Genomic DNA, 24,956 nt, shown 5'->3' with positions numbered 1-24,956 from the left:
AATCCAGCGCACACTCACAAGTGTTTGCTGTGTGTGGGTGTGTGGGAGCAGTGGGAGATAAACAAACAAGAATGGCAAAATGTCCATAATTGTTGAAGCTAGGAGATGTGTCTATGGAGATTCATTGTACTTTTCCTCTCTGTCTTTGTGTATGCTTAAAATTTCTACAAGGAAAAGATTTTTAAAAAGCATAACGTGCTACAGACAAATGTTAAAAGAGAACTAAACTAACAAAGGTGATCATTCACAAGTGCTCTGTTCCTGCTCTCAGGGTTAGCCCCTGTGATCTGGCACACAGACAGACCCCGAGATGCTCATAATCAATGTACCCACACCTCAGAGAGCAGGTACTGTCGTGCGACCTGGACTGGTTTGCTTTTTTGGTTAACTGAATTCTCATTGTCTTCTGCCAGTGTCACACGGCCCTGCCTCGGGGGAGTTTCAACCTTGACTTCATCCTCTCAGTCATCAAACTTTCATTTCTATCAACTAAGTCTGCCAGCAAGAGCCAGAGGTAGGGATTGTTTCAAATGACAGCTCTTGTGGGCACACACTGAACTGAGAGGTCAGAGTTACGCAGAACACCTGCTGAACCGCCCTTGCCGCATTTTCTGATATCTTAAGACACAGTAGCCAAGGTCTCAGTCATGTGAAACTCACAAATGGCAAAAATGCTATCATTGTTCCTCTCTCATTTACCCCTCGACGCCGCGACGTGGGAAGCAGTGTGTGGAAGATACTGATTAATCAGACACAGGCCCGCACTCAAGGAAGCTGACAAGGTAGGGGAAACATATAAGACACAGGAATAAACATGTAGCTTCACACAGGGTAGAAAGTGCATTAAAGGTCCACTTTGTCTTCCCCTTTAGACTTTAAGCTCTGTGAGGGCAAGGACCACATGGGTCTCGTTCAGCTAGAGTCACCAGCCACAGTAGGTGCTCACATTAACAATGCCTGCTGAATACATGGCCCTATGGATGAAAGTGTCAGGGTGTCTAGAGAGGCAGGGAGAATTCTGGGGTTAAAGGAAAGGCTTCATGTGGAGATGCCACTTGACTTTGGACCTGGGACTTGGACACACTGAGACTGGGGCAATGGTGAGAGATTCTCAGGGGAGAGATTAGCAAATAAAAGTTACCGTTATTCTCTCCTCACTATCCTTTCATCCTTGTTAGCAACACACTATCTTACTGCTAGAAAATACAAAACATCAAAGTAACTGTTATACAACTAGTCAACTTCTTAGGTGGAAAATAAATATCTTTATATTCATTCAACATTAGAATATAGTGTTTTATGATAAGCACTCAAAGAATACTGGAATCCTTGATGATGTGCCAAATGTGATGCTATCTTTAAGAAAATATGAAGTGCCTTTATGGAGGAATTTTTAAAACAGAAAGCAAAAATGCAGTACCTCCTCTGTCCCCAAAAGTTTCTCAGGTTCGGTTACAAAACAGAAGGAGTTTACACCACGAAGATGCTCCTCAGTCACGATGTCCACCACGCCCGGCAGGCTGAGCGCTTCTGACAGATCAAGAGACCTAGAGGAGAACACAGAGCAGGGCTCCTCAGAGCAGCCCCACAGCCGAAGACCCCGGAGCACGTGCTTCATTGGAGAATCAGACATGAGAGAGGTAAGATGCGTCTAAGAACCCTTCACGACAGTTTTCTGCCAGACAATTGGGAAAAATTCCTGAGACGATGAAGTTATCATATGGAGGGACACATTGTAGTAAAGCCTACATTTCGATCCCATTTCACCTCTAATCTGCATTGGATATCACAACAAACAGTTTATCCTCTTCATTCCATTACTCCTCACTAACATGACTTAGACGAAAGGGCAATCATTAACGTCTATTGTAAGAACTGCATCACTTACACAATCTTAGCATGAGCTCTTGAACTTGTTACAAAAGTCAAGAAAAGTTCCCGGTCCACCGCCGGCATGTCGTCACAGTAGATGGCTTCACCCGTGGCATGGTTAATACCAGACAGATGCATGATGGGATGGCCAATTGGGTCTTGAGGAAGCTGCTTTGTGCCTACATTCTGTTTAATCAATAACCAACATATCATTTTTATAATCATTTTATGCACATCTCTCATAAGAAGGCAGCTATATAATGTACATGCAAACCAGAACACTTTTGTGAATGAAAACAATCACTATTAATAGTAACATCCGGACAATAAGCCTGTTCCAGTAATTCGGTAAGGAAACGGGGATGTATAGCCATGATGTTGTTCTTATTTATTTCTCACTTTTTTGGAATATAGACCACACACATCTCTAATGCAAATTCCATGTGTGTAATTAAATGAACATAAATCTTTCTTCATGATAATGTGAGATTATGTCTTCTTGTTAATGCTCATGTATTTCTTTAAAATTATTATCAAGATTATTTTACTGTTTATGTCTAAGCATGGCACATATATTGTGCAGAAGAGCATGGTGATATCTTGACTATGTTTATAGAAAATATTGAGGACTAGCCTTCAACCAGAAGAGCCTTCTTTTTTCTATTTTAAGTGAAGAAGTCTAAGGCATAATTGGTAAAACTCGTAACTTGGACAATCCTGGTAAGAACGAAGCCAAAGGGAGATGCATTTGAGTAATGATTCACTAACGTTACTCTTTCTTAGAGACCCACGGGGTAAAATGTCTTGCTACTGGTTCTGTAAACACCTTAAATATGTTTCATTAACCAAAGCAGAAATTAAGAAACATAATGTCTCCCCCAGTATTTCAAATGAGAGAGTTGTTAGCTTTCCTAGTTGGTTGGTTGTTGGGAGAAGAAGAATTGGAGGTATGAAGAAAGAAGGGGTTAAGAGACATGATATAGGCCAAGCTCAGACACCAGGGTGAAGACTCTGGCTGCTAAGGGGCAGGTGCTGGGAGTGTGGGAGGTGGGAATTCCAGGAAAATTGCCAGCCAAGCAGCCACGGGCTACTCTCTGCAAGGAGAGGGCAGCTCTGGGCCTGGAGCTCTGCCCGAGGAGCTGCCTGCTAAGCAGTGCTGAGCAGCCCCATCCACGACTCACTGGCGCAGCACTGCATTTGGTCCTAGGGCCGAGGCCAGACTCTCGGAGGCTTTCTCTGGAAGCCTTGGGGGTGAGGAGCACACAGTAGGTCAGCCAAGGTGAGGCCTGGAAAAAGCTGGGGAGGTCTCCCCTTCCCACCCCCTCGGCTGCCCCACCCTGCAGGTCACGGGTCCCCGAGCCCTGGAAGAGGCAGGGACTGGTTCTTTGAGGTGAGCCTCACAGCGCAGGGCTACATCACACAGCAGGAGGGAGGGCAGGACAAGTCATCACCAGAACACATACTGGTTAAAACCTTTACGCGGGAGGGAGAAGAAGCCATAGAAGCTGACCTGCTTCCAACTCAGTATCACTAAGGCACCTGAGGAAAAGGGCTAAATACTTTTGTATTTTGTTGCCAGCGTGTGCAATTTGAGAAAGCCTATTCAGAACATACTGACGATAAATGCGACACTTGATTCCACCTAAAGTGTGTGTCATTTCAATCACAGCTGTCGACTTTCCGGAGTCAAAGCTACCCCGGTCCGAGGAAAGTGCTCCAAGGCCCTTGCTCTGTGGAATCGAAGGGGAAGACCCTAACTGTCTGGGTCCCACGACCAACCAGCGAGTTTTCTTCTCATGCACGTGTTTTGCTTTCTTTTCCTTTCTGAACATTTGGATTTAATTTAGCAAATACCACGAATGGAAGAGAGCCATCATGGTTATGATGGGGAACGTTACTAAAGATAGCTGTGAGAACACACTTCTCTGATGCCCGCTGCTGCTCACGGGACCGAGAAGAGTGGTCCTCACTCACTGCCAGCCCAGCTGAGGGACTCATAGAACCAACCTTCGGCTTGAGACAGATCAGAGGGTCTCCAGGCAGGGGGCAGGCCTGGACCACAAGGAGGGAAAGGAGAGTGGCATGTGTGATTCGAACACATGTTCAGCATTTTTATTGGTTATTTGGAAAACGAAAAATAAACCTATTGTTTTCAGAATACAAATGACAAAAAGTAAAATATCAGGCAAATTTTTTTTTTTTCCTTAGGAAGATCAGCCCTGAGCTGACATCCATGCTAATCCTCCTCTTTTTGCTGAGGCAGACCGGCTCTGAGCTAACATCTATTGCCAATCCTCCTCCTTTTTTTTCCCCAAAGCCCCAGTAGATAGTTGTGTGTCATAGTTGCACATCCTTCTAGTTGCTGCATGTGGGACGCGGCCTCAGCATGGCCGGAGAAGCAGTGCATTGGTGCGCGCCCGGGATCCGAACCCAGGCCGCCAGTAGTGGAGCGCGCGCCTTTAACAGCTATGCCACGGGGCCGGCCCCTGGCAAGTTTTGACTGACAAGCATATGCCGAATGTATAGTCATTTCTAAAATTAACTTGGCATAAGACACGTGTAGGATGCTCTAAACTTATTCCTATTTCATATAAAATTTACTGTTTTACACTAAAGAATGCACTTATTGATAACATTTCTTGTTTTGATGCCCATATTTGTTTCATTTAAATGGGAACTTCAATTTTGCAATTACTATAATACAATGCACAAAAAGGGAGTATTGGCTGAGTTTTTTTTGGTTGTTGTGTTCATCCTGACTTTATAAACTAGAAAGCAGAAGATTACCAAGAAAAATAATTTAGAACCCGGTCTAGGCACCATTAAATAAAGGGAGATATTAAGCCATGAATGCAGCAAAATAGGGAAAATGAGAGAAAATTTTGCACATTGGGGTTCAGGCACAGACAAGGATTTGCAGCAGCCCAGCCCCACCAGCTCCGATGACACAGCTCATTGCTTTGTCCTCAAGACCAAGTGCCCCAGCAGGTCTCTTCCTCTCCTTTGAGGAGCTGAGACGGTGATCATAAGAAAAAATGTATGAGGGACCATCAGATATGGTTTCTCCTGTTCCCAGTTGTAGGGATGGACTCCCTCCATAAAATACCCACAAAGCGCCCTGTTCTGATGCCTTTTGGGCTCTCAACTTGAACCACATCTGAGTAAAAATCACCCATATCTTCTGTTAAAGTACTAAGAGGTTTTTTCTATCCTCAAGAGCAAAATTCCAGGTAATTCATAAGCTTAGACACTGAGGAAACACATGCATAGGTTTCTATAAGGGCTCTGGAAGTTTCCTATGACGTAAAACGTTTTACTGTAAATAACAAAACACATCACATGGAAAAAAGCCTCTTAAAGGCTTGCGGTGAGATGCTTGCCAAAAGACTAAAGAAAAATACCAAAAGATATCTTTGTTCTAATCTATTACCAAATATGAAATTGATTATTTTAGCGGAAGATATAACACTTTTTTTTGCAGTCAGTGTGACGAATCTACTGGCGAAAGAGTCTGTACTTGATTACTTGTTTCTGCTTGTTTGTGGCTAAAGATACGATGGAAGAATGTCGTCTCCTCGAACTGGTGATCTCTTGGAGCTGTGTCAAAATGCTCTCAAAGCAAATGAACTTATTTGGGAAAAATATGCTCATCATGAGTGTTGGAGTTGCTCTAGGAATGTGGATATTTGTGTGTGTGTGAAAAACCACAAGAAAAACAAAAACGAAACTCATCTGTGTGGAGATACACGGCTTCCAAAACTTTGACTGCAATCTATAATAACAGACTCCCTTTTAAGACGATCAACTATGTGAAGATTATCAGTATTCTTTGGATGATGTGAATGCCCATTAATTTGTTCTTGTTCCTTTCTGAAGCTTACTCCATTGTCAAGACCGGGTTAGGGGATTTATAAGCTGAAGGCCGCAGTTGCCGTATTTTGCAGACCACCAGGGAAGACGGCAGCTGTTTTTAACTTTCAAAATGATCACTTTCAACGGAGTTTGGCATATTTGAATTTTTGAACATACTAATCCTCAAACCTCAAGGGATGTAAACCAACTTCAATGTTCATTACGACATACTGTAAGCTTTCATCACTAAATCCAACAGTAGAGTCAATGAACTGATGTTTTAAAAAGCCTCTTCATGTTCTAGACTTAATAAAACTCTAAGGTAAAGGTTCTAGATAATAAATTTAAGAAAAAACACATTGAGTCTTATCCAGTTTACCAACAGGATGACTTCAGATGATCTTTTTGTGATGTTGTGGCAGAAAATTCCACTTCAAAGTTACGAGGATTTCTGTTCTCTCTAATGCTCAGTTTTCATTTGGGGAGCTCGAAAATAACTCTTAGAACTTATCTTTGCTTCACCTCTAAAATGTAACTCACAGAAAAAATACTTGGAGAATAGGGACCGGGGGAGCAGAGGGTCACCACACTCACACAAAATAAACCAGCAGCTCACTTAGAAAGCTTGAGTGCATTTTCATCCCCCTCCAAGGGCTGTGTTTTCTGCCCCTCCGGAAATGAAATCGAAGCAGCCCCACGGCCCTGACACAGAAGTGACTTTGTGCTCCGACTTCTACGGTGCCAAGGGAAGAGGGCATGTGGCAAGCTAGCCAGCTCGTGCATGTCAGTGGTACAAGGCCACAGGACACAACACACGGCCTTCAAGATCAAAACAGACTTTTTTAAAAAATTTACCATTGCTAGCTTTGTCTTTAGTCATAATTCTTCATTGACTTTGAAATGTTAATGAACACTCTCAGAGGCCATGAGTTCATCAGAAGAGGAGCTCGCGTTTACCAAGCTTGAGAATCACTGAGAGAGAGGTGGGAGGTCCAGGTGGAGGAGCCACAGCCCAGGCCCCTGAATTCAAAACACAGAAGCCACTCACCTGGAGCCTGAAGGTACCGCAGTCATGTCTGGAGTGCAGATCTTCTAACGCACTCTCGTACTTGTCTGCAAGGCCAGGATAGTGAACAGGGTCCTGAAAAGTAGAACCGTTGTAGGTATTTAAAATACGTCCGTACCAGAATGGTCTCGCAAGCGAGGCTGGCACGGTTCTGAGCAAGCAGCTCTACTCTGAAGTCTGGCATTCAGTAAGATCTCGCCCAGTTCAGAACCCCAGAAGTGCAAGCAGCTCCCGCACCCACACACTCGGGAAGGTCCATACACACGGCCGCACATGATGAAGAGCCAAGTGAATACGTAGGTCACTGACTTCCAACATCTTTATGTTTCTTATGATTTTCTCACGTGCTTTCCTAAATGATTCGAAGACTTACAAACCAATAACACAGGAAGATAGATGCTAAGGAAATGAAGCGGAAAGGAAGAGAATGAATAAACCAGAAAAAAGTCAGAGTCAAAGCAGACCATTGTCAATGAGCACGAAACTCTGCTCTACCTGGCGAACCCCGGAAAAGGGACATGCAGGGGCTGCACCCCTCCCCAGCCCCATAGCAGGTGGCGTTCCGGGCTCAGGGGGAGCACTTCTCAGGGCTGAGGGCAATGAGTCATTTGGGTCCTTCCACAAGACCTTAACCAAGACACCTAATGGTTACTGTTTAAATTTTAAAATTTTAATAGAAAATTAAAGCCAACAAACGTTATTATTTTTAATAACAGAGTAGTGACTAGAGGAAGCTGAATTGAAGGTACAAGACTACAAGGTGGAAGCTTTAAGTGATATACACTTGATTCACCCAAGAAAGTGTATTAGTTTGCTACTAATTGGAGGAGTCTACAATTGGCTTTATTTTTCTCTTTTGATTACATGGTGACAATATGTCACTTATATATGATTTCAAGCTTCTATTCTCAAAGATTTGATAAAACTCTCTGGTTCTTAGCTGTTCTCAGCTGTAATGAGAAGACACTTTCAGAAGCAAGGATAAGAGAGAGCTTTGTGCCTCTTATTCAAACGTCAAAGGCATGAAGGTAAAAACCTCCAAATGGGAAGAAAGGCTTCACTGAGGGAAAATATATTCAAATCATGACAAGTTTTCTGCATACTATGTAGACACACAACAGGGAAGAAACAAATTAACTGAGTGGCGTTAAACAGAATCCGGCACAGCTCTGTGCTCGACTTGCAATTCTTCCCCAAATTCACACTCATCAGAAGACAGCCCGATGGAGCCCCGCGAGTCCACGGGTTTCTAATTCGGTTTGTCTTTTCTATTCCACAGCTACTGGGCAGGGGGCCGTTGCCTCCACTTGGGTATCACCAGAGTCCCCAGTACTGGGAAAGCTAATACACAGTCAGTTCCATTTACCATCGTCTTCAGAGTCTGTGACACCTTCAGGTAGAACTTGAAGAGGAAGCTGACGATGAGAGTCCTCTTGAACTCCACCTGTCCGCCCGGAGCCCCGCCTGGAAGGGAGACTTCATCCAGAACCAGCCTGCAAGCTGCATCCAGCATCTCTTCATTCCAGGGCCTGCGGGAGTCAGAAGAGCAGACTCCTGGCTGACAGGACTCACTGCCTCACAGGCTCAGCCAGCGTGTGAGACACAGAGCCACAGTTTAACAAAGGAAATAAGAATACAGGCTTCCCAGTCGGGCAACCCCAGCTCGAGTCACAGTCACCCTCTCAAGGCGTCGGGCCTGGGCCCGCCCACCACTTCCTCAGCTGCAAAAGGGAATAATAGGAGAACCCACCTCAGGAGGGGTCATGAGCAGGGAAGGACAACCCGTCTTGAGGCCTTAGGCCAGGAGTAACTGACCCTGTATCACATTACAGAACATGCCAGAATGTTACTGAGTGCCAGGCTCTGTATTAGGCCTTATATGTATCCATTCATTTAACCCTCTCAACTGCCCATGAGGTAGGGATGATTATCCCGCTTTGACGGATAAGGAATCTGAGGTACTGTAGGTCAAGCAAGCTGACTGAGATCACGTAAGTAATGGACGTTGAACTGAGATTTGGACCCAGGCGTTTGGCTCATTCAAGTCCATGCTTTTAACCATTGCTCTCTATTATTTCTGAAATGGTAAACACTACCTGGTAAATGCTCAAGAAATATAGGCAATTAGTATTATCTATAGAAATAAAAAGTCAGGTAAGCAAATGCATTTAGCCATTAATTAGAAAAACAAACTCCCATAACCTATTTTTCATTATGGCAAATCATTCTCTCACGATAAAGAATGAAAATTTACTCATTTTGCTTACTGTGTCCATGTACTACTGGGAGATGGGCTCTTGCTCTCTCTTTCTCTCCCCCCCCCTTCACACACACACACACATACACACAAATGCACACACACACAGACTATAGGAAGCCCACTTCAGAAATCACTAAAATCAAGACACATGGAAATAATTATGAAATCTTATTAGAACTCCACGCCATTAAATAAAAAGGTAGTAAGCATTTTTCTCTTGTTATTGCACGTCACCACAAAAAGAGCTGCTCCGTTACTCGGAGTCTCCTGGCACGACGCCATACCTTCCGATGAGTTTCTGGCAGGAATTCTTTGCACAGACGGTGGTTGGACCCACGCCTCCGTATGCGATGGATAACTCCCTAATGATGCCATCTCCTTCTCCAAAAAAGACTCTCATTCCCGAATTGACTATCGCAAGCGCATTCTGCTGCCGCTGGGCTTGTCGGAAGGCTGACACAAATTCCCACTGAAAGCACAAGTCAAGTGGCACATGTAGAAACACAAGAATGATGACTATGCCCGGCAGTTTACGTGTGTGGCCTCACACGTCCTTGTCACACTCACTGTTATGGGCTGAATTGTGGCCCCCCCCCCAATCATATGTTGAAGCCCTAACCCCTAGTACCTCAGAATGTGGCTGTATTTAGAGACAGGGTCCTTAAAGTACTAATTAAGTTAAAATGAGGTCATTACGGTGGGCACTAATCCAACATGGTGGTGTCCACATAAGAAGAGGAAATTTGGACACTGGCATGAACAGAGGGAGACTCTGTGAGGACACAGGGAGAAGATGGTCACCCACAAGCCAAGGAGAGAGGCCTCAGAGAGCCCAACCCTGCCAACACCTTGATATTAGACTTCTAGCCTCTAGAATCGTGAGAAAATAAATGTCTGCTGTCTAAACCCCCAGTCTCTGGTTCTATTTTACAGCAGCCCTAGCAGACTAATACCCCTTCGAGGCAGGCTGGATTATCCCCATGTCACAGAAGAGGGCTCTAATGCTTGGAGGGATTCGGTAATTAGTTCAGCGTCACAGTGGATCTTGACACCAACATTCAGTCTTCAGTCTGACTCCAAGCCCTTCTTCTTTCCACAAAGCTCTATTGTAAATGTATTTTTTTAGCTTCTTTCAAACCCCAAGATATAGGTAGAAGTATATTTTCTAATCTTATTTAGGAAAAAGCCTCATGGGAGAAAGAATTTTTAAGAATCTGTAACAAAGTAACTTTTGAGTTTGCTTTGGGGAAGGGAGACAGAGAGAGAGAGGGAGAGAGAGGAGATGGCAGAGACAAAGGTCTCCTGATTCTGGGAATGATACATAACACAAGTGAAAAGTGACTACTCACAAGTCCTCGGAATCCCTCCTGTAAACACTCAACGCCTTCTCTTAACCTCCATGTGTTGGAATTCACAGCCGCAGGCTCATAGGTAAAACCAAGAAATCGAAAGGAACTCTCACCTTCCTTGAGTAGGGGATGTTCACTGAGACCAAGATTTCTTCAGGCTTAAGATCCGCTCTGGGGCACTTCTTGAGAAACTGCTCATTTAAAGGAATCTGTCGTTCCCCTTCTGTGGAAAGAAATGACACCTTCCCTGGAACCTGTTCCATTAAACAAGCAAACTTCCAAAACTTTGGAAATAATTCTACCAAACACCTGAGGAACCTGACTGGGAAAGGACAGACTCTTCCTATGCTCACCAATCTCTCACCTACGATGGTACCTTACAGTGACTCCTCCAGTCGAGGTCCCACCTGTTTTTTTTTTTCCCCTTCTTTGCTTGCTTTTAAATAAAAATACCTAGCAGAGTAGCCTGGAGGTCAGTAGAACAGGACCTGAGCAGTCCTCTTCCTGAACAGCACAATTCATTTTGAGCTTTACAATTAGGGAGTAGATATTAATATTTCTTTTGATATTTTGATCAAGTCATTCAACAAACATTTATTGTTTATAACCAGGAACACTACTAGGTACAGTAGTGGATAAATAAATTGCCTTTAATGAATACACTAGTGAGTAGCTGTCTTATTTGTTTTTAATCGTTCCATCATCTAAAAAATTTCTATTCTTTAATCAATATATTGAGGAGAGGAATCATTTAAAGCTATAACAAAATATGACATTGGGATGAAAGCCAAGACGCTTTTGATGTTTATATTCACATGACAACACCTATTCCTCATCATATGACTTTTTTTAAGGGGATGTTACTTAAATTTATAAGTCTGAATGCAAATCTTGCTCCTTAAGAGAATTTTGTGGTTTAGATGATATGAAGAGAAGGTATTTAATAATGCAGGTAATAGAAAGCTAGTCCATGTTTTTAAATGAAAATAAAAACAGATGTATGGAGGACCAAGTAAGACTTCCTAATAGTTTTTAGCCAAGTTGTAATAAGAGAAATAAATTAAATTATGGACTTAGTTTCAAAAACAAAACTCAAATAAATAATGAAGCCCAACCATTGTTCAACAGAAAAAGTTCTCTAGGCTTCCATCAATGACCAATTAAGGATGAGCACACAGCATGATGTGGGTGCCACAACACTCCGGTACCACCTGGAGAGAGTCTTCAACAAAGGGCCCAAAGGTTCTCAGCAGCCTCTAGTTCTCTTCACTGCTCAGATCACATTGGGACATGCACATCGCAAGCACGGTCAATGTAGGGCGACCAGGATGGGAAAATTTCTAGCACCAGGCCTCACAAAGAAGAGGATGAAGACATTGGGAGTGTGTGGAATTAGGACCACGCTGACCAATGTTCCAGCATCCAGACAGGCAGAGAGAGTTACTGATATTACAAAGAACAGTCATTTTCACAACTGGACCTCCTGCCTCCCCAGAGAGAAAAAGGGCTAGGAGGAGCAGGTTTAATAATCCCAAGAAGGAGCTGTCACTCACCTTTTGACAGCAAGTTGAGGGTACAGTTGCCCACGGCCAGGAGGGGATTCAGATCTGAATCCAGATGCCTACTCACGATGTGGCCCCCTAAAGACTTTTTAAAATAATGAGTTATTTTCACAACGGTTGCGTAATTATAAAACAACAAGTGATCAAACAAGGATTAATCAAGGCTTTGGAGAATTATTTTTTTGCCTGTTCCAAAAGAATGAAAATGTCATGATTTGTCAGAGACAGTCACCCAAGGAATGCACACCAGAGTCTACTGTCACCAAATACATACAGCCATGTTCCTGATCTGGGATCCGGCCAGAGTTCCCAAATGCTTCAAGAGAGCGTGGTACGTCTGCGTCTTCTCCTCTGGAAGCTTCTGGATCACTTCAGCCAGGATGTCCTTCACCTGAGCCAGGCTGAGGCCGGCACCTAAGGTCAGCCCTGAAATGAAATCATGTGTAAATAATGCAAAGAGCTCACTGCTGACCTGGAAATGTCCATTAGAGCAAAGCCACAGACAGGGGATCTTTATGCTGGATACATGCTGCCCTGCTTATTGGTGGTGATGATGGTAACGGTGATGGTGGTGGTGCTGATGGTGGAAGTGTTGTTGGTGAAGGTGGTGGTGGTGATGGAAGAGGTGGTGGTGATGGAGGTGGTGGTGATGGAAGAAGTGGTGGTGATCGTGATGGAGGTAGTGGTGTTTATGGAGGTGGTGGTGATGGAAGAGGTGGTGGTGATGGTGGTATGGTGTTGATGGAGGTTGTGGTGATGGTGGTAATGGTGTTGATGGCGGTGGTGGTGGTGGTGGTGATGGTGTTGATGGAGGTGGTGGTGGTGGTGGTGATGATAGAAGTGGTGGTGGTGATGGACATGGTGGTGATGGCGGTGATGGTGGTGATGGAAGAGCTGGTGGTGGTGGTGGTGGTGATGGTGGTGATGGTGATGGAGGTAATGGTGGTGATGGAGGTGGTAGTGATGTTGATAGAGGTGGTGGTGATGTTGATGGAGGTGGTGGTGATGTTGATGGAGGTGGTTGTGATGGAGGTAGTGGTTGTGCTGGAGGTGGCGGCGATGGTGATGGTGGTGATGGTGATGGAGGTAGTGGTGGTGATGGAGGTGGTGGGGATGTTGATGGAGGTGCTGGTGATGGTGGTGATGGTGATGGAGGTAGTGGTGGTGATGGTGGTGGTGGGGACGTTGATGGAGGGGATGGTGATGGTGGTGATGATGGAAGTAGTGGTGGTAGTGATGGTGATGGTGGTGATCATGATGGAGGTAGTGGTATTGATGGAGGTGGTGGTGATGGTGGTGGTGATGATGCAAGTGATGATGGTGATGGAAGAGCTGGTGGTGATGGTTATGGAGGTAGTGGTGGTGATGGAGGTGGTGGTGATATTGATGGAGGTAGTGGTGATGGGGACGGAGGTAGTGGCGTTGATGGAGGCAGTGGTGACGGTGATGGTGATGGTGGTGGTGGTAATGGTTATGGTGGTGGTAGTGGGGGTGATGGTAGTGGTGGTGACAGTGATGGAGATAATGGAGGCTAAATTTTTTGAGCAGTCACTGTTCAAGCACTAGGCTCAATGCTTCACAGAATCTCCCTAAATCCTAAGAAACGTTTGAAATAATTGCCCCATTTTGCAGATGAAGAAACTGAAATTCAGAACTTGACTAAGTTCTTACAGCTAATACATGACATAGTCAAGAATTAGACTCCAGAGCCAGACCCCACACCCACATTTATCATACTTCTCGTCATTGCCATTAAATCAGTTTCCTTTGTGGGAATGGACAAGCCAGTCTGGAAGCTGCTTAATACATAAACTTGCTTTGCTTACTACTGTGCTTCTGGAGAACAAAGACTGTGTTCCACTCCTCTGTATCTTCTATCCAGCACACAGCACAGTACCCTTCATTGACTAGTTGTTACATTTCTCTGATAGGGCAGACAAAAAAAAGTTCTTCACTAAAATCCTAGACTATTCAGATGATTAGAAACTCATATAACTCTAGAGAATTCTGCCCTGAGCCGCCTCCAGAATGTTCTCATTCTTAAAAGAAGAGAATCTCTCTGTATATTACAATTAGGAATAATTCTTCTTCTGCTTGTCTGCTGGGCAAAGGAAATAAATTGATTAACGCATTTTAACTAAGAAAACAGGGACCATGAGAACTCACCATTATCTGCATAGTTTACAACACTCAGTTCTTCAATTCTATCAGGAGAAATTATAACTGGGTGAAAGACACCTTTAAATTTCATGTCAGGCCCTAAAGGATTAGAAAAAAATAAAATTTGAAATTGTGATTAAAAGTGATATCTTTAAACATATAAAAATTATATATCTTTCTATTGGTCTGTTCATGGCCCAATCACACACACAGAGAATGGCCAAATGGACTTTCACTAGCCTTAGGGGACTCTTTGGACTTGTCAGCTTTACAACTTGCCTGACAAGTCCAAGACAACTTGTGGCTTACTCAAAATTCTCTTTGGAAAGACTCCAGAAGACTCCTCAAAGAAGTAGGCGTCAAACTGAGTTTATAATGAACACAACAGAAAGACCCTATAACTGTAGCTTAGGAAAATTATATCATGCCTATCGAGACACCCCCACCAAGAGAGGAAACAAAGAGCAATTTCAAACATGAGCCCAGCTCCGTTTCCACACGGAAACCAGGACAGCTGTCACTGGAACTGCTGCTTCTGAGCTGTGATGGAGCAGCCTCCTGGGGTCACTCTGCACAGTGCTCTGATTAGGGGCAACAGGAATTCACTCATGTAATGGGAGCTGTGAAAGTCTCCTGAGCAATGTCAGTGTCTTGAGGAAGTCAAGTCTAAACGGTTGACAGTGCTATTTCTGACTGCTTTTCCTGGGAACATGCATATGTGAGGTTCTTTCCCCCAAAGGCCTTTTCCTCAGTTTTCTCATAAGAGGTCCCTGGGGTTCCACATACCCACAGAGGTGTTCCCCATGACAACAGGGGCCTGGGGATACTTGACTTTAGCTTCCAGAAGTTCCTTCAGGGTCACTGGAGAAATCCATGTCATTCTATCTCCACTAAAAACCCTGGTCCTTTGTGGTTGTTTCTCAGCCATTATCTATTGAAAAAGCAAGAGGGATTCAAGATCATCTCGTGACAACATTGCCACCTGTTTCTGCTCTATCTTCGTGGGAACATAAAATGGAAATGGAGACCTTTTAAAAACAATAAAATAAAAGTGACAAAAGTAGAGCTTTTTGGAATCAGAGTTCAAATTCAAAGTACGACAACATTTGACTCCTTCTGGAGACTGTTCTCATGCATCTCCCTTTGGTGTTTTTATACCTCAAAGGAATTCATTTCAACGTTTAAAAATATCTTAACATGCTTAATTTTGTCAAATCACTCTGTGGAAGAATAAACTTCAGCAAAACTGGAAGTAGAAAACATGTCTACAGCTACAAATGCTGTGGTGTCATCATGACATTTTTTACAGATACTATCTGCTGCTTCTTACAGTCAACTGTCCCCTCGTGGTGACTCCACCCTCATTCCCCCATCTCCGCCTCGGTCCCATCCTCTAGAACTTGGGCCAAGGATGGCAGATGGATATTACCTACTTGCCCGTCAGCTTTGGGAGGATCCATAGGTAAATACCCTTCCTGGCATTTCACCATGAGTTCCTCCAGGACGAGCTCAGCTTTCCTTACCATTAGCTCTGGAGGAAATATCAGTTCCTGAGTTGGATCCAATGGCAGAAACTCCTCCTCTGGGAAGAGGTTTGGACTTGTCTTAAAAAGAGAAAGAACCAGGAGTTATTGTTATCAGGCAACTCTAACTACTTTAAATCCTTTGTGGAATGTCAGAAGAAGACAGACATACAGCAGACAGACAAAAAGGCAGCCATCCAGCCACAAACAACCCCTGGATTCTAGGTCAAGGGCTCTAACACGGACCTGGTCACTGGCAGCTCAGTGCCGACGTCAATGGGCCTCCACAGCCCTCAGTCCCCTGTACTCCTCTCTGCAGTCTGGGAAAGCAGAGGAGGCAGCAGCAGCACCAGACACCGCTGAGAACCAGAATGTTTCCCTGAACAGCCACCTCTCCTATCACGACTCCCTCTGCCTGCTCTTGCATTTCCCTACCATCTCCACTTTGCTTCTGGCCCTTGAAAAAAGACTTGAAAAGGGCTTTTTTTTAAACTAAGAGACATTAAGTGATCAATGTGTTTTTCCTCCTATAGATAGCTGTACTTGACCTCAAATGAAGGATGAAGTTGTTAGGACAGATTTTCCTTTCATGGAGATGGGTGAGAATGGGAAGGGGACATGTTGGCGCACCTCACATTCGTCAACTTGGGCAGCCACTTTCTCTTCCTAGAAGTCAGCTGGTCTGTGCTCATGTCCTGAGAAAGCCTCATAAAAACCTTACACTTCACTGACCTCGTTCCCTTCCTCGAATCCTGGTACTCCATTTACTCCTTGATCCAAACAGCAGACCCCATTTTCTTTACTCTGACAGCAGCCGGAAGTCTAGAGGGTAAAAAAACAAATAACCCAGAATTTATTGCTGATTCTACCAAGTATTTTTTCAGCTTTGTTGAGGTATAATTGACAAATAAAACTGTATATATTTGAAGTGTACAATGTGTTTATTTGGTATATGTGTATTTTGTTAAATGATTACCACAATGAGGTTAATTATCACATCCATCACCTCACATAGTTACCATTTTTGTGTGTGTAGATATGCTGAGAACACTTAAGATCTACTCTCTTAGCAAATTTAAGTATACAACACAGTATTATTAACTATAGTCACCATGCTGTAAATTAGATCCTCAGAGCTTATTAATCTTATAACCGAATGTTTGTTCCCTTGAGCCAGCATCTCTCCATCACCCCCAGCCCCTAGGCCCTGGTAACCACCATTATATCCTCTGTTTTTATAAGTTCAACTTTCTTTTTCCATTTTTCATTCCACATGGAAGTGAGGTCATACAGTATTTGTCTTTCTCTATCTGGCTAATTTCACTGAGGATAATGTCCTCTAGAGTCATCCATGTTGCTGCAAATGGCAGGATTTCCTATTTTCTCATGGCTAAATAATATACACACACACAGACACACACACACACACATCTTTAAATATATGTACACACACACACACCTTAATCCATTCATCTGTCAATGGACAGTTAAGTTATTTCCATATCTTGGCTATTGGGAATAATGCTGCAATGAAGATCTCTCTTTGAGATCCGGATTTCGTTTCCTTCAGATATATACCCAGAAGTGGGATTGCTGGGTCCTACGGTGGTTCTATTTTTAACTTTTTGAGGAACCTCCATACCATTTTCCATAGAGGCTGCACCATTTTACATTTCCACAAGCCGTGCACAAGGGTAACCTTTTCTCCATGTCCTGGCCAACACTTGTCTTTCTAATAGCCATTCCAACAGGTATGAGGTGATATCTTATTGTGGTTTTGATTTGCATTTTCCTGATGATTAGTGATGTTGAACCCCTTTTCTTGTACCTGTTCAGCATTTGTATGTCTTCTTTGGAAAAATGTCTATTCAGATTCTTTGCCCATTTTTTAATCAAGTTATTCATCTTTTTTGCTGTTGAGATGCATGAGTTCCTTATATAATTGGATATTAACCCCTTATCAGATAGGTCGTTTGCAAATATTTTCTCCTGTTCCGTAGATTGCCTTTCATTTTGCTGATGGCTTCCTTTGCTGAGCAGAAGCTCTTCAGTTTGATTTTGTCCCACTTGTTTATTTTTCCTTTTGTTGCTTGTGCTTTTTGTCATATCCAAAAAAAATCATCGCCAAGACTGATGTCAAGAAGTTCTTTCCCTGTGCTTTGTTCTAGGAGTTTTATAATTTCAGATCTTACATATAAGTCTTTAATTCATCTTGAGATCATTTTCGTAAGTGGTATAAGATAACAGTCCAATTTCATTCTTTTGCATGTGGATATTCAGTTTTCCCAAAACCATTTACTGAAGAGACCATCTTTTCCCCATTGTGTGTTCTTAAATCCTTTGTTAAATATTAGCTGATTGTATACGCATGGGTTTATATCTGGGCTCTCTGTTCTGTTCCACCTATGGGTCTGTTTTTATGCCAGTGCCGCTCTGCTTGGATTACTATAGCTTTGTAATATAGATTGAAATTAAGAACTGTGATTCCTCTAGCTTTGTTCTTCCTCGAGATTGCTCTGGCTATTTGGGGTCTTTTTGGTTCCATAGGAATTTTAGGATTGTTTTTTCTATTTCTGTGAGAAACGCCAATGGAATTTTGTTAGGGCTTGGACTGAATCTGTAAATTACTTTGGGTAGTTTGCACATTTTAACAATATTAATTCATCCAATCCATGAACATGGGATATCTTTCCACTTATTTGTTTATTCCTCAATTTCTTTCATCAATGTCTTGTAGTTTTCAGTGTACAGGTCTTTTACCTCCTTGGTTAAATTTATTCCTACATACTTTATTGTTTCTGATGCTATTGTAAATGGGATTGTTTTCTTAATTTCTCTTTCCAATAGTTTGTTGTTAGTGTACAGAAACACAACTGATTTTTCTATGTTGATTTGGGATCCTGCAACTTTACTGAATTTGTTGATTAGTTCTGACAATTTTTTTGGTGGAGTCTTTAGGGTTTTCTATATATAAGACCACATCATCTGCAAATAGAGACAATTTTACTTCTTCCTTTCTCGTTTGGATATCTTTTATTTCTTTTTCTTGCCTAATTACTTGGCTAGGACTTCCAGTACTACGTTGAATAGAAATGGCAAGAATGAGCATCCTTGTCTTGTTCTTCATTTCATTCGGTGCATGTGTCATCTCCAGAATTTCCGTTTGGTTCTTTTCTATTACTTCTATTTCTCTGTTAAACTTCTCATTTAGTTCATGAATTGTTTTCCTGATTTTGTGGAATTGTCTTTCTGTGTTTTCTTGTAGCTCATGGTTAGTAGGATGCGGGGCCATTGATGTCCTCCGAGACCCCGGGCTGCTCTTCTCCGAGCCCCTGCCGGGGGCTCATGTAGCACTCCTCGGTGTTTTGAATGGGGTGAGAAAGAAGTAGGCCTCTTTGGCAGTGCCTCACATAGCTGGGGAAGCTGGGTGCTCACTCACACACTCTCACCTCCCCCGTGGGAGAAATCGTAGGTGGAGAAGGTCTCTCTGGGCTGTGAGCTGTGCACCTTGGGGGAGGGATGACACAGGTAAAGTGAACCTGTTCCTCCTACTCTGTGCATGTACAATCTTGGATTTTTTGGCTCCACTGTCATGCTGGAACTTCTCTGCTGGACTCCTGGATTTCCATAAAGGCACTCTCATCTGTGGATGATCGTCAAAATTGGCGTTCTTTGGGGGGACGGTGGTGGAAAACTCCTATTTCACCATTTTGCTGATGTCACTCCTCCCTGGCCTAAGTCTTGATTCAAGGCTGGCACCGGACCTCACCTACAGGAAGGCAGCTGGTCCAGCCCCAGGAGGGGGCTGGCCTTCTGGGGTGAGTTGCTGAGGCTGGAGAGGGAATGCTAACCCCAGGCAGGAAGCAGAGTCCCCTCTACTAAGCATTAAATTAAACAGGTGACTACCCATTGAAACAATACAGAATCAATACTGTCAAATGTTATGAAGAGAGCCATGTGTACTTAAACATAATGAAACTAACATCTAATAAAAAAATCTGAGCTTATGAGAAATTTTGAATAACAGTGATTATTAAATAAATTAAAATATGCAAAGATCTTATAACTAAGCCTGACACATAGCAATAAATATTAGCAACAGTAGGTTCTTAATATGAATAATATTTAATATTTTATTAATACACATTAAAAAATATTATCTCTCAATTTTGAATTATTACATACTGAAATCATAGTTTAACTTCCCAAAGGGAAATCTTATGTCCCACATTTCAAGGTTATTTGTTCATTTATTCATTCAACAAATACTGACTGAGTGGCTACTCAATCGGTGCATGGTGACCAGCCCTGGAGATGCACAGCCTCTGCTGTCCAGCAGCCCGCCGGCTGCTGAAGACATGGGGGAGCAAATGGGCAGTTACAGCACAGTGTGACCAGCGCTGTGACAGGGCACGCACAGAGGGCTGCACGAGCACCGGGGCAGGCACCCGACCCGACAAACAGATCGGGAACCACCTCTTGGAACAAGCCCATATCAAAGCGCTTAGGGGCTCATTATGTGCCTGCTGGGACAAGCCCGATGAGCGAGAGTAAGCGCCCTGCCCAAGATGAAATAAGATTACAGACCTAGGGAGAAGCAGCAGCCCTGTACTGGGAGCAAAGGCTGCTCCCCCATCACACCTGACGACCCCCACTGTTCTGTTCCATTGGGGAAAATAGACTCAATAATGCGTTCCTGTCTACTTACTTTACAGAAAGTCTTGCACGTGTCAATTATGGGCCTGTATCCAGTGCAACGGCACAGGTTACCTGAAGGAGAAAACCCAGCTCTGTTACTCGAGTAACCTAGAGAGGCACAGCCTGCCAAATGCACGATGGAAACAAGGACCCCATCCTAGAAGGAAGCCCTGGTTGACATTTCAGCCCACCCAATCTACCAAGTCAGATTTTTCCGTCAGCACCTTGGGATATGTGGTTGGGAGTCTTGAGGCAGATTTTAACAACTCAGCTATTTGTACTTTCTCTTTGTAAACAGTTACGGTTAGGGTTCCTCTGCTCATGACAGGTGCTCAAAGAACAAGCCAAACACTCTTGCTCTACAGCCACATTCAAGAGCTACGCTTCAGTCGGTAGAAAGATCTAAGGCATTATATAGCAGCAAAGGTAATCACTAAACTGTGGAAGGAACAGAGCACACGATTTATTTACATTAAATCATCAGGCCAGTGTTTCTCTCACAGTGGTTCATAACCTGCAGTCTCCCACCCACCCCCAAATCTGGGGTCTTACTTGAAAGCAAAGCCACTGAAGCAAGTGCTCTGAGATTGGGTCCCAGGACCCATTCTTTACAAACTCCCCATGCAAGTCTTAAGCACCATAAAACTTGAGAACCCCTTATCACTTGTTCACATCATAAACTGTCATGAGATAAAATGCATAATAAAACCCAAAGGAAATCGGGCAGAGATTCACGTGCTGCGTCTCTCCTTTCGATTTCCATCTGCTCTGGTCTTCCCTGGGACACATGCAGAGAACCTGTGCACATGGGCGTTAGCCTCCTGTCCTCAGGCAGAGAAGTAAGGTCCTCGGGAGGCAGGAGACAAAGACAAACAGAGCCATGGAGAGTTTCACCAGAAATAGGATTTGGGAGGCTATTCTTTCTAAAAATTGTTTAGAATCTTGGTATTGAAGACCTCTCCCACCCACACACTGAGCTCCTGACCCGAATAAAACAGCTCTGGACTGGATAAAGACAGTTCTTTGCTGTAAGTATGAGCAGAAGATCTCCCTCTCTTTGATTCTGTGTTGTATTCAAGAGTCTTCTGATATTTAATATGGTTCTGAGAGCATGGGGGAATGGTGGGAGAGGGTGGTACATGGGGACAGGAGGACTTTTTCGAAGGGTAAATGAATAAACTGGCTTTATAATGATTATAAAAGTAATCAAACAATAAAAAAAGGAGGAGAGTCTTATAGATTAACACAGACTTAAGAAATATATCAGCCAAGTGCAATGCGTGGATCTTGTTTGAATCCTGATTTGAACAAACCAACTCCTCTACTTATCAGTGGTATAACTCTGAATAAATTACTCTCTCTAGACCTCATTTTCCCCATCTATGAAATGGAGATAATAATAATGCCCATCTTATAAAGTTACTGTAAAGAGTAAATGAAATAATCTTTTTGTAGCGCTTAACACCGTGTGGGGCACATGGTTAAGTGTCCAATATTAGCTCTCGCCATCATCATTATTTTAAAAAACACACACACATATAACCTACCACCAAGGGCATCAGTTAACTGATCCAGAGTGGGCTCTGGATGGTTCCTGAGCAGCGTGTAGATGGACATCACCATCCCAGGGGTGCAAAACCCACACTGCGTGCCGTGACACTTGGCGATCCTCTCCTGGAAGTACAAAAAGGTTAGAAACGTGGAATCTTGTGTGCCACCCAGACCTCTGAATGAGAACCTGCTTTTCAACAAGATCCCCAGGGGATTCGTTTGCACATTAAAATTGAAGAGGCCCCAGAAAGTCCTTCTCATCCTGGGTGTCTCCTTGTCTTGGGCTGGGTGGCTGGGATTACTGGTCCTCACCAGCTTTTGAGCTTCTGTAAAAGTTCTCATCCTTTAGAACCATCAGGGGAGCTTTCAAATTTTCAAGGCCCAAGCAGCACTCAGACCTGTTGACTGAGCATCTCTGTAGGTGGGGCACAGACATGCGTTTTTAAAGATCCCCAGGTGGTTTCCATGTATAGTCAATAGGAATTGCTGAGATAAATCCCTTGAAGTCCTTCAGAGAAATGAACCAAATTACACTCCAGTTGAGAAAAAACAAAACTCCAAGTACTTCTCAAGGGACTTCTGTCTGCCCACACGGCCCTAAGGCTTTCGTGCAGAGGAGTCTGTTTACTAAGTGCCGTCATTAATTCAGAAAACACTCAAGAAGGAAACGTTATTTCTTCTCTTCCCAACTTTCTCCCCCAGCATTCTCTCTCTGGAGTCTAAGTTCAGAGCTCCAACCCCATTTGGAAGCCGTCTTCTGGCTACGCTGCAACAACAGCAGTTACTGAAACTGATGAAAGGCTGTCCCTGTGCCTGTGAACAGCCAAGTCTCACAAGTGTCTCCAGGCAGAACCTGCTCCCGCTAGGTGACGAGGTTCATAGAAAATACACAGAACCCAAGATTCCTTCAGGTCCAGAGAACTTCAAGTTTGCCCATTTTCTATATTGTCCCTATTGTTTCCCTCTTGTAACCTCTCCTCAATAGTGACCCTCATACCTAGATAAAAACAAGTAGCAATAGCATTTTTAGGTGTCTAAATAATTTAAAGTCAGGCATCTGAGGTGCCCTTTCACTTGAGGCAAAGTTATAACAAGGTGCTGCCGTAGGAGAAAAGCCTCAAAATTCATTGACAATTCCTATTATCTGTCTTCTCAATAAAGCTTTGAATTTAACAAATCTTTTTGGTAGTTGAGATTTTCATTCAGCTTTAAAATCATGTTAGTTTCCACTTTAAAATTAACAACAAAATTCTATCCATCAATAGACATGACTCTCGTTTCTTTGAGTTTGGAAGATGTAAGACAAACAGGTCCCATCTAATTAGAATGTAGAAAACAAACCCAGTGATGTCAGGGTTTTCTTTAAAAAGAGAAAGTCCTCTAGTTTTCCAAGAGCATCTTACCAAGAAGTCAGTCACAAAACACCCACACAGCCCAGGTTTCACCCCTGGCCCTGGCTTGGTTTCATCTGTCAGCAGTGACCAAGCAGAAGGGCCGAGACCGCCCTGCTGTAGCCCTCTCAGGGACTCACCATGTCATTAATGGTTTTCGAAGCACAGAAGTCCCATTAGGAAGAGGCACACCCTCACCTGAACAGGATGAATCCTGGCCTTGGTGCTTCCTATGCCTTCCACTGTGGTGACGGCAGCACCGTGCAGAGAACAGATGGGGGTCAGACAGGCATTGGCTGGATAATGTCTTCAGAATGCAAAAGAGAAGCACAAATTACATTGTACCCAGTGGGAAAGGGGACTGAGCATTCACCGAGCACCTCTAATGGGGCAGGTTTTATATAATGTCCCAGGCTTTGCACATGCATTTCATCCTTAGCTCATGGCCCTTTTACAGAAGTGGAGTCTGAGGGTCAGAGTGATTTGCTCAGGGTCATAGCTGGAGTGTCAGAGACAGCATCAAATGAGGTCTCCTAATTCTGACTCCAGAACAGTTTCCTCTAATGTGTCTTTTTCTCTTGAATGAGGGGCAGACAGTCTCCTCTCTAGTCACATGAGACCAATCACCGAGAGCATCTTCCATCTCCTAGGCAGTGCTGGGCAAGGGGTTGCTTGGGCAATAAAGTGGATTGGATGTTGTGCTTCCAAAGAAATATGGTGTGGGATACACAACTCTGCAATCCCACAAACCTAGTGCTGGAAAATGTCCAACTCAGAGTGACTCCTGAAAAGTTCTCACTCACCAAACAGAACTACAAACGGCCACAATACTTGAGATAAATATTCTATCTCAAAAATAATCAAGCGATTCAAATTAAGCAATGAGAAACACCACGTTTATCAAAGAAAATGACAAAGATTTTTAAAAATTGTAATATGCATAATTAGCAAGGGTCAGGAAAATGGAACTTACACACTTCTGACAAGAACGTAAATGAAAGGGGAAGCCCCCTTGGCCTGAGGGCTGAGGACAACACTCTAAAAATGGGGCAGGGAAGGAGTGCTGAAAGAACTCTCCAGGCACATTGGCTCTGGGACAAGGCAGATTGAGAGAGAGCAGAACTGAGAGAAAACTGCAGGCTCTCAGGCTTCACAGAGTGTAGGGCAGTTGCCAGCTTCCGGATGCTAAAGACAGGGTGGCATGTCTGCAAGAGATCTCCCAAAGCAGAGACAGTGAGACAGGAGAGCAAAGGGAACTCCCCAGTGACCTAAAAAGTGGGCAGCCAGGCTGTAAGGCAGGGGGGGATCTCCCAGAGTTCAGGAAGCAGGTGGCTTGGCTTTGGAACACAGGTAGATCTCTGAAATCTCACCAGTGCTCAGATCCTTAGCTCTCGTCTGATATCTGTGGAATGATGTAAAATGGTCTAAAATATGCATAATTGGAGTCTCAGAGAGGGAGGAGGGAGAGAGAGAATGAAGATTGGAAGAGATAGTGGCTTGAGAAGTTTCCAAAGCTGGTAGAAGACATCAACCCACAGATCCAAGAAACTTGGCAAACTTGAAGAAGGATAAATATCAAACATAAAAAGATGTTGAATGTAATGGGAAGTCATTGGTGAATTTTAGGTAGGAGAGTGCAGTGATCTGGTTTACACTTGTAACAGGCCTCTCT

The 24,956-nt window shown here is 43.5% G+C and overlaps 1 protein-coding gene across 4 annotated transcripts in view; it reads right to left on the bottom strand.

The window, feature by feature from the left end:
• The window catches only part of LOC101388746 (aldehyde oxidase), a 66,286-nt gene that overhangs the window by 34,311 nt on the left and 7,019 nt on the right, over nucleotides 1-24,956 (bottom strand). For 3 of the 4 annotated variants that reach the window (XM_087435566.1, XM_087435564.1, XM_087435567.1), the window contains 15 exons: nucleotides 23,483-23,591; nucleotides 21,890-22,016; nucleotides 20,353-20,414; nucleotides 16,377-16,466; nucleotides 15,645-15,725; nucleotides 14,908-15,052; nucleotides 14,128-14,220; nucleotides 12,236-12,387; nucleotides 11,953-12,046; nucleotides 10,513-10,622; nucleotides 9,335-9,519; nucleotides 8,157-8,319; nucleotides 6,773-6,865; nucleotides 1,889-2,058; nucleotides 1,421-1,547 (listed from right to left, as the gene is read on the bottom strand). In XM_087435566.1, the coding sequence (XP_087291692.1) occupies nucleotides 1,421-1,547; nucleotides 1,889-2,058; nucleotides 6,773-6,865; nucleotides 8,157-8,319; nucleotides 9,335-9,519; nucleotides 10,513-10,622; nucleotides 11,953-12,046; nucleotides 12,236-12,387; nucleotides 14,128-14,220; nucleotides 14,908-15,052; nucleotides 15,645-15,725; nucleotides 16,377-16,466; nucleotides 20,353-20,414; nucleotides 21,890-22,016; nucleotides 23,483-23,591 (1,801 nt within the window). Of the gene's footprint in view, nucleotides 1-1,420; nucleotides 1,548-1,888; nucleotides 2,059-6,772; nucleotides 6,866-8,156; nucleotides 8,320-9,334; nucleotides 9,520-10,512; nucleotides 10,623-11,952; nucleotides 12,047-12,235; nucleotides 12,388-14,127; nucleotides 14,221-14,907; nucleotides 15,053-15,644; nucleotides 15,726-16,376; nucleotides 16,467-20,352; nucleotides 20,415-21,889; nucleotides 22,017-23,482; nucleotides 23,593-24,956 lie in introns of all 4 variants that reach the window. The other variant, XM_087435565.1, reaches the window with a different exon arrangement.

The sequence above is a fragment of the Ceratotherium simum genome, chromosome 9, assembly GCF_057802395.1.
Source record: "Ceratotherium simum simum isolate JZ-2026a chromosome 9, ASM5780239v1, whole genome shotgun sequence".
NCBI classification, from domain to species: domain Eukaryota; kingdom Metazoa; phylum Chordata; class Mammalia; order Perissodactyla; family Rhinocerotidae; genus Ceratotherium; species Ceratotherium simum.
Note: the sequence above shows the minus strand (reverse complement) of the source record. Positions and strands in the feature narration are given on the sequence as shown.